Consider the following 10,285-nt stretch of genomic DNA (forward strand, 5'->3'; position numbering starts at 1 on the left):
TATTACTGACACAACAGAGTTAGTGCAAGTAGGGAGACCCTTGCTAGTTTAATACGTATACTGCAAGAGGAGATATGATATTTTTCGTTTTCATAGTTATGTTGACTTTTTAAGTTTTTCGACCAACTTGAAAGTCAACATAACAATGAAAATGAAAAACAAAATCAATATACTAAATGAAAAATATTGTATACCCCCTTCAGCCAGACAGTTTTGTGCAGATATGACAGCAGATATGAGACAGAAGGCCCCCCCCCATGTTTTTGCAAATGTGTTTGACTGAAACAGCCAAATTGAAAATCAACAAAACCATGAAAATGATTATGACTGTTTGTTTTATTTGGAATTCATGTGCACCTAGAAATGCTAAGAAGTTGTGATGAAGTATGAGTTTGCCTCACCTCATTGCAGTGCTTCACTGTAACAAGCCAGGAAGGAAAAGACCCACCAGACAGGGCAAAGCATGGAGGTACCAGTATCCCCAGTGTCGGACTGGGGCAGCAGTGGCTCACTGACCCTGCAACTTGAATGGCCCCCTCACAATCTCCAGGCCCCCCCCCCCACTGCACTTTGTCTGTTTTATATCCAGGATCACTGTAAGGAAACACTTCTATCCATGTGGATGTGGTATGCTATTTGGAAGTCTTCTTATTTAAATGAAGTTTTACTTATAATACAGATTTTTATTTCACTGCAAATTAGTTTTTAAATTAGTTCTTGATTGTATCTGTCTCTTTAGGAAACGGCAGAAATACATTTCATTTGACTTTAAGATAGGAAAATAAGTCCTGCAAACATTATTACTAATAAATAACAAGGCAAATAGGCATGCAGCGTTATGTAGCTGTGAATTGTACAGTGATGATTGATACTTGCTATAAAAATGCCCCTTTTTTTAATAAAGTGCAATGTGGTAATAACTAAATTATTTTAAAAAAGCTTATTGCAAACTCCTTAACTCAGCCCCCCTGATGATTTTCCCTCCACCCTTTTTTTTTCTAGGGACTGAATTCTATGAAAAGTAACATTGTGCTTTTTTTCCCCTATTAAAGTCTAGAGGAAATGTATTTAAGTATATCTTGGAAAGTTGGAGGCGAACCAGTGAATAACTTAACACATGTAAATGCAATAGCATACACTCCTTATTTTCTCTATGATTTTTCTAATGCAAACCAACACCAGATGAGAATTCAGTTTAATTCTATGCCAGAACTATCACTTCCCACTTTAGCTGACCTGCAGCACTTCCAAGGGCACCAAAATGTGCACTTTGCTTTATAGTGGGACAGAAAAGCAAGATATTCACTAAATCTGTGAAATAATTATTGGGGTATTATGAACAAATGTCACACAAAGTAGAGAATGCCTTAATATGGTCTAGAAAATAATTTTAATAAAACAGTTGCACCTTTTTTGCTTTATTTTTTGTCCTATAAACATTTGATTTTCCTATATTAATAAAAATAATGTCAAACAAAGCAAACAACTTTGACATTGCAATATTGCTCAATTTTTTGGTGCGGTCCCCAGGAAAATTTTTTCAACTGTGCTCTCAGAAGCAGCCCCACAAAAGGCCCTGCAGTGTTACTTTCTGAGCCACACATTGAGCTGACATCGGCAGAGCTAGAGATAGCATTTATATAGTGAAGTTCTACCCCCTGGGTGCCTCAAAGCAGTCACTGCCCCTGCATTACTGTGGGATGCTTAATTTTGCTTCTGCTAATTTATTTTACTCTATATAAGGGGCTAGTTTACCATTGTTAGCTGTTGGGACCATGAATCTTACTTAAGCTCAAGATCACCATATGAGTAAAAGTATATATGTCCTCACAGTTTGTGGATTGAGGGGGGAAATAAACATTTTGCTGTGAGACCCTGTAACTTTTCATTACCTCACTGATGATTTAAGTACAGGTAGAAGTAATGATTTAAGTAGTATATTGTTTGGTTTTCTAAAGATAGGGCCCTTCCTTCCAACAGCTGCTCTGACTATACAAACTGCTCCACTGTACAAACTGCTCTAATTCATACTGTTATGTCACAAAGGAATCTGATGTGGCTACAACTATTTTGTGAAAACATGGGAGACAAATACCTAGTTCTTTAATTTCTTGCATGTAAGATTTAACATTCCTAGATGTGAGCTTTATTTTTCTTATTTATTACTAAAGAACTTAATACCACCATTAGATGGTTACTAAGAGTCTGTCAATGTGGAGGCATGCACACATGTATTAAATCCAGGGCCAGACCACTTCAGTCCAGTCTGAGTGTTACTGGCAGTCAATTTCCACATTGCATGTGAAGACAACCTTGCCCTGCACCCAGTCACCCAGTGCCATTTTAATAAATGGGTAAAAGTGGCATTGCCCAGGTCCCACCAGGGCTGGGGACTCACCATCAGCTTTCCATCTGCTATAACATTTGACTGACTAAAAATGGTAGGCCCCTTATTTTATCTGGAGAAGCTCAATATAGCCATTTGTTGTATTTTTCTATTACAACAAATGTTCCTGAAGGATATATTTTTAATAAAAAGCTGGTATTTTTGATTACAGTTTATCTTTTCCCACCACTGTTGGCACAGGCAAGCTTGGACCTCATGTCTATTTCCTGCCTTATTGTACTCAAGTTCCCCTGCATGACAGCAGTTCTATAAGAAATGTATTGAAGCAGTTGTGAGGGCCCATAAATGAGATCTTAGTCCTGGGCCCACTGGTACCTTAAAGCTGTCCCACAGTCACCCTCAGCCCTAGGCTGCTTTCTGTCTTACATGCCACAAGGGTTAAACACCAGAAACAGTTAGAAAACCACGACAAGTCTTTGCTTATGACTCAAAATCTCCTTCTGAAATTCTACTCAACCATTTAGAAACCTGTCACCGGCATTACCAATCATTATTCAATTTCCTAGAGACAAGTTGTTTTATGATATTTAACCACATTTTTTTTAAATGATAGATTTGATTATTATCCTATGTGCATGATGGTATAAGTAGAAAATACTAGCTGGACTTACGTGTGTAAACTCATTATTACTGTGAAGGAAAACCCACATTCAACTGTTGAAAAAAGTTCAAACTTAAATCATCTAGAAGTGTTGCATTGTTCTCACTTCCTCCCAGCCATCCTTCATCACTTGGTTTTATCTTTTATCTTTCCAGTCTGTATTTATGGGAGTGGGCTGCATTCTGTTCTAACATCAATTATACTCTAATGAAGTCAATGCATTATTCATAATTAAGTAACCTTAACAAAGTAAATATAGACAATTATATTTAAAAGATGGCCATTGTAGGCAAGTATTGTGATAACAGGTGAAAGTTTGTACCACTTTTAGTAACCCATAGCAACAAATGAACAGATACCATTTCCTACTACTGTTTGAAAGCAAACATTTGATTGGTTGCTAAGGCATACTAGTCCTACAACAAATGTTGTGCCATGTATATATTTTTGCTGCACAGCACCAATTTGGGTTCAACATGGACCTTTAGGATTTTTTAAGTTCAATCATTTATATCAGTTTTGTTCATGACTATAATGCATAACAGTGGAAGGTGGTTGTGTGAGAACATTTAAAATGTTTTGCTAACTGCTACGCACTAATTAAAAACCAGTATGTAAAATGTGAATATATTTTATTCTGCCTTTTTGTGAACCTAGGGAACTAGGTGTGTTCATTGGTGGTTCCCAGTAACTGCATATGGTGTGTTTGGGTGAGAGGTTCCTAGTGTAGAATAACATTTGTCTGCAAACAGCAGTCAGTCTGGTTTATTATTTAGGGTGTTGCCCTCATAATTGCCCAATAAATCAGTAAGAAGAAATATCGGTAGGAAGGTTTGCTGTTTAAATGTTATTATTGTGAAAATAACACATACTGGGACATGCAAGTAGTTTAGGTGGACTGTCTTACACATACACTGGCAAACAGACTTTCACACATACAGGCTTTGGCATGTCATACACCGGTATGTATAGACAGTATCACACACACACTGTCAGACATAGACTGTTTCTCATATAAAAAGACTGTCTCACAAAACACACTCTATCTCACACAGTGGCTAATGTAAGCACTGTCCTGCACAAGCAGACATACATAAGCTGTCTATTCCACGGGCTGTCACACACACATGTACACAATGAAAAACAAAAGTTGTCTTTGTCATAGAGACACACATACTGTGTTCCTTTGTCTCCATCTCTCTCAATTGGTTCATCATGTGGTTGCATCTCTTTATATATGTCCTATTCTGTGACCCACATGGGCCTTGGCCCTGTCTCTGTGTTCACCTTTCAGGCTCATTCATATTGGGTGGTACAGCAATGACTCAATATGTATAGTTCAAAGACTGAACTAGTCTGCATACCCCTCTTCCTCCCCAACATTTGACAGTATTATGTTTAAAATACATATATTTAATTGTTTATGCTTTTATATGCACATTTTGTTATGTTAACACCAAAATTGATCAAAGCCTTGCGTTAGAACTTGTTGAATTCTTTTTGTGTGTAAACCATCGCATTCCTTTTCGTTTTGTGTGATGTAAGTTCCTCCCAGGGTCGATTCTGTGCCCCTGGCTGCCCTGAGGTGGCCTTTCTGGTTCTGTCCCTATTACCTTTCAGAGCTTTGAAGCTTTAGAATGAGTCAAAGGGGGTGGGGGGGGGCACACCTTTGGCAGAGACCACAATTGTGCTTTATGCGGTAGGGGAGCCTAAATTCCTGTTTAAAAAATTCAGCTGTTAAAGGTATCAGGAGTGGCTTTTTGCTGCTAGCATCATGGTCCTATAATTTAATGTCTTTTAAAGTCCTTTGCATTCGTTAACATTACCAGGCAAATTTTCCACTACACACTGCAAGGGATCAAACAGTATACTGTGTTTAAGTTGAATGTCAGCACTTCGCTCCTCTCCTTAATGGGCAAGTCAACCCAGCTATACTTTCTACAAAAATGCATACCCAAGAAATATTCTTGAAGGGCAGATGTGCACACAAGTGAAATGCAATATAACAATGAATCCGGCCAATTAGGATTCCCTGAACTAATGGTGGCCCCTTGATCCTAATTGGTAGGATTAACTGCAATCTACTGACGGATGATTCTCTCTTGAGAACCAACAATTTTAAACTTTTAAGCCACCTATAAAGAAATAAAGTGCCAAAGCAATAATCCTAAAATGCAATTTAACATATTGTAAATGCTGTTGTGTCTGGTATGCTTTTAAAACATTTTATTTACATGTGTTTACTCTGTGTTGTAATTATGCATCAATTTACTGTAAAGCTTTGTAAAATGCTACATTCCTTGTGGTTATTCTTAAATGAATGCAAAAAACATAAATACATAAGGTACTATAGTTATTACTGAATAAGGCGTATTGATCTAATTAACACTGAAAATGTATTCAAAATATTTGTTAAACATTATAAGCAGGGCAATCTCACTATCATTGCTAACTAGGAGCTGCATTCTCAGCCGGAGAAATAGAGAGATTAAGAACCTTTGAGACTTGTGCTGCACGTGGGCTGACCCTAGGACAATCCAATCAAATGACACACAAGCCAATCTGCCAGATGTAGGCCACACACATAGGAGATTTCACAGATCTGATCCTTTAGTATGAAGACCAAATAATCAGGTATACTTATATATATATATATATAAATATTATATATATATATATATATACACACACAAACAAACAAACAGAAAATGCATGTTTTAGCAAAATGTATTGTGAACAAAAGAAAGGTCCATTCAGTTGAAATGCCATGTGAACATTCAAGCAATTACAAATTAGCCAGGATGAGAAAGCTTCATTTTTTGACGTTTGAATAGCCAGTAAGTTCCCATGGTGATTTGCAGTTGTTATGGTCACATTTTTCTTGAAGGAATGCTATAAAATGGAGAGGGTATTTGCGGGTTGGTGTAATTTAATTCTAAATTTATGAGCTCATAATTTCTCGATTTAATTTACAAAGAATAAACTGGTTTATAGAGAGCTACAAAGAACATTTCATCCTGCTGATCAATGGCATCATTATGCTAGGAGATCTGTCAGTCTTCTAGGTCACTACAAGAAATGTTATCTACCAAAGGGCTTGCATTATGAGAAATGCACTGGCAGACACACCAATAACAATAGATAATTTATAGGTACATGGTATAGGTATTGATTTATTACTGAGTTTATAAAGATCATGTTGAGCAAAACATGGTCAAATGGTTTCACTAAACCTTTGGGTAAAGCTTAGCTGAGCCAATGATATACAGTCAGAGAGGGGTAATTGCTGAATACTACTGTAATCTTAGGTCATCTTCAAGCTAAGTAAAATATTATGCCAAATAAATGAATAACCCTCATATGTAGGTAAAAGCACTAAGTTTGCCCAGTAGCAGTAACCCATAGCAACCAATAAGATGTTTGCTTTTAAACAGGTGACCAGTAAATTCTGTGACAAAAAGGAAAATACAGCTGGTGTGCCACAAAATGTGAAATTCAGTGAGGAGGCTCAATCACAATGGTGTAGGTTTCGCCAGGTCTACAAATTGGTACCATGTAGAAATAAAAGAATCCACTGGAGAGCCAAATGCGTTCTGTGTTGTTTATTAGTTCAGAGATGCATAGCACATAGTGCTATGCATCTCTGAACTAATAAACAACACAGAACGCATTTGGCTCTCCAGTGGATTCTTTTATTCGACCAGTAAATTCTACCTGCTGATTAGTTACCATGGGTTACTGCTCCTGGGCAAACTTAGTGCCTTTTATTAAATAATCCCACAGGCATTCCAAAAGTATGGGTAAATTTAACTGTCACCTTCATGTCAGTGGTTGACTCTTATAGCAGTCTATAAGAGGCTGTAAAGCCAAGCCTCTTAAAAGGAAAACTATACCCTCAAACAATGTAGAAAAATAAAAATATATTGCATAAACAAGCACATATGTATGTGCTTTATCTAAATAAACCTTTTTCTTAAAAATACACTTTTTTTTAGTAATATGTACTATTGGCTACTCCTAAATAGAAAATTGCTATTTCAAGAATTAAGGGCTTCCCCTGGGATCATAAGATTCACAGTGCACACAAACAAGCCAAGGCACACATACATGCTAGGTCATGTTAGCCAATTAATGGACAGAGTTTTGCCTTTTGCTTCCACACTACTTCCTGTTACAGTTAGATCTGCATTATTTCTGGTCATGTGATCTCTGGGGGAGCACACAGCCCATCACTAAATGGTGGATCAAGGGAAACAATGTAAAAGGGCAATATTTACTGATATATATATTCCAGTTTGGAGAGATTCTTCAATAGGTCACTTAAATATCTGTTGGTTAAGTATTCATTCTAGGGGTATAGTTTTCCTTTAATAAGGCTTAATAAGTATAGCCAACTCCCAGCCCATTGACATGCTTTGAACAATTTCTCCCATTGCCTTTTTTAGGTGCCTCGGATTTCTAGTTTTCAAAAGTCAATGGGCAACACAATTTTACTCCCTTGGGAATAAGAAAATTAGTCATAACAGATATGTGGGTTCTTTGAACCTTAAATATCCCATTAATTGACCACTACACTATAACATTTTCTAACAGAACTGTGCTTAGTTCTGGGTAGTACTTTTGCCAGTTTATTGTAGTATAGGATTTAAAAAAGAACCTAAGGAGTTGTCCTGCTTTGGAAAGTGGCATTTATATAACCTATTAAGTGAAACACTGCCCCAATAATATAATTCCATGATCCCTGAATTGATAGGTTTTATCCTTCTGGCTACTTATAATAGCATTATAAACTGAATCAGAAATCATGAGCAGATGATAAGGAGTTTGTGGTCAGTATGTCTGTGCATCACTGGGTGCTTAGGCAAGGCTAAAACTGTAACATGAGTCAATTCCACTACTGCTTCATAGATAACTGGTATGGTAAAGCAGAAATAAAATACTTACACATCACAGTTATACTGCCTTCTATAGAGGAGAACCACTTTAAGTGTCTAATTCGCTCACTGCATCCCAAAATCCCCAAATATTCAAATATTAATTTTTACTACCCCATTATTGATATCACAAACTATACAGTTATGAAGGGGTAGGCACTGATTTGCTTATACACGCCATACGCTCAGCACTTCTAGCCCTTGCCCTATGCAAACTCTTATTTGCCCTTTGCTAGTTGTACCTTTGTACCTTTGAGTGTGCAAGAGAATGTTGACTCCATTTCTATATGATAACCAAGCTGACATGCAATGTGCATGTGATTTGCAAAAAGACTCCAATTTCACTTATACTGTATATGCAAAAAACACCATTGACAAAAAAATAGACAGTTTTACAAGGCTCATTATTTCTTCAGACCTTAATAAGATGCTATTAAATCATAAACCAGTTGGGCAGTTTCTACTTTTGTGTCAATAAATAAAGGTTTACTGTTTAGAATAAATCGCATTTTGTCAAATGAGCAGGGCAGCAATTGATAGCTTTGTTTCCTAAACCACTAACCACCAATAACCAGGAACTTTTTTCATATTTATTTGAAATCTAGCTGGCACTAATAAAAACATTAAGGAAGTTTCTTCATGGCTTCCTTCTGGTAGCCAGGCTAAGATATGGCTGTAAAAGATAATTAGCTTATAAATCAGCAAAACCCAATGACATCATGTCTGCATTGCACTGAGGCTTGAGTTTTGACAGGGGAGCTCACCCACCAGCAGAGTGAGAGTGCTAAAGTAGGCAGTCGGGGTAAGTGTGCCAGTAACATCAAAAAATATACAGTTCCATGGTAGGTAAGTAAAAATGCTGCTGCTGGTTGTTTCGAAACTAATGTTTCAATTGAACTCATTCATGAAGTGCATTGCACTTTCATTCAGTACAGAAGAAGCAAGTATGAATGGCCATAGCATATAAAGATCTGCTTGAAATTCCTGTGCGCTTCCAGCTCCTAGTCTCACAGCTGAGCCTCTGCATGCTACTAAACCCAAATGACACAATGCCAACATTTCCTGTGTACGAAGCATGAATAATAAAGGAAAGAAATGGGCTTTGGTAAATAATCTGATTCTTCTGCATTTTCTTTGCAAATAATCCTGTACATATTGAGAAGTATATACCACTAGCTTGAAGACAGTGAGCTACTCACATTCATTCACACTTTTGACATTATCTTTTACAGTTGTGCACAACACAAAAACCTAAAAATATCTTGTTAAATATCTGTATAACTGAACAGAAAAAAGCATTTCAGATGTGCAATAGATATGATTTCACTCACCCACTTGTTGGGTAAGGCTCTTTGGCATCATGAAAATCTTCTTTGCTGCCTTCTGATGGAACAGTACTTGGTACATCAGGTAAGCCCTGATCCAAAGCATCTTTCCTATTCAAGGTATCAATGTGCCCAGGACGTCCGTGGGGGTATGTAGATATCCCATGCACCTCTAGTCTGGCACCTATGGGAGACAATCCAGCATCATATTGATATCTGTTTGCTGAAGAAGTGACCAGGTGTATCAGCCCAGTGAGGCACATAAACAGATGCAGCTTCTGTGCCATGGTTCTCTCTCTCACAGGCTGATATCCACTGGAGCGTCCCTGTGCTCGGACTGAAGGACTTCCAGAAACCCCTTTGAACTGCCTTCAAGTTAGAAACTAGGGGTGGGGGGAGGCTCTTAACAAAGAACGGAAAAAACTCACAATCCCTCCCAGCCAGTGTGGAAATGTGAAAGGTCAGCAGACAATGTGAGGGCCTGTTCCTGTGTGGTGAGCACAAAATTTAGTTAGGCAAAAAAAAGGGTATTTTTCAAGGAAGCTTTGGATGCTGGCAGCCTCTTCAGTAATGCTGTTCCTGGGAATGATGGTCTTATCAGAATCTTCCTCTGTGGTCAGTGTGAAATAGGGCTGACACAGGAAGGAAAAGGATGTTTGTTTAAGCAGAGCCAATGCTACAACGTTTACATTATGTTTCTGTAAAAACCATTAAACTTATATTGAGTAAATATTCTATAATCCCATAGATAAACAGTAACGGTATAACATATAATTAAAAAAAGAAGCAACATCTTAAAGGGAAAGTTTATAAAAGGAATAAAAATGGAGATAACAAAAGTAATTTTTTATCATTCTGTTCAAATGCCACTATGTGCCTGATGCATTGTGCTTGGTGCAACAGAATAACTGCATTATAATATAATTCTATAGTTTATCCTTATTCAGGTTTATTGCACAGTTAGATGTTTTCAAGTGGTCGTGCCACAGGTACTGTAGCAACATACCCACTTGGTAAC

General features: G+C 37.3%; 1 protein-coding gene across 1 annotated transcript in view; it reads right to left on the minus strand.

The window, feature by feature from the left end:
* mmrn2 (multimerin 2) overlaps positions 1-9,839 on the minus strand; it is a 29,390-nt gene extending 19,551 nt beyond the window's left edge. Inside the window, exon 1 of the mRNA XM_002937572.5 lies at positions 9,274-9,839. Within this exon, the coding sequence (XP_002937618.3) occupies positions 9,274-9,554 (281 nt within the window). The 5' untranslated portion in view covers positions 9,555-9,839. The remainder of the gene's footprint in view (positions 1-9,273) is intronic.
* Positions 9,840-10,285: the final 446 nt, after the last annotated feature.

Source organism: Xenopus tropicalis, chromosome 7, assembly GCF_000004195.4.
Source record: "Xenopus tropicalis strain Nigerian chromosome 7, UCB_Xtro_10.0, whole genome shotgun sequence".
In the NCBI taxonomy this organism is placed as follows: domain Eukaryota; kingdom Metazoa; phylum Chordata; class Amphibia; order Anura; family Pipidae; genus Xenopus; species Xenopus tropicalis.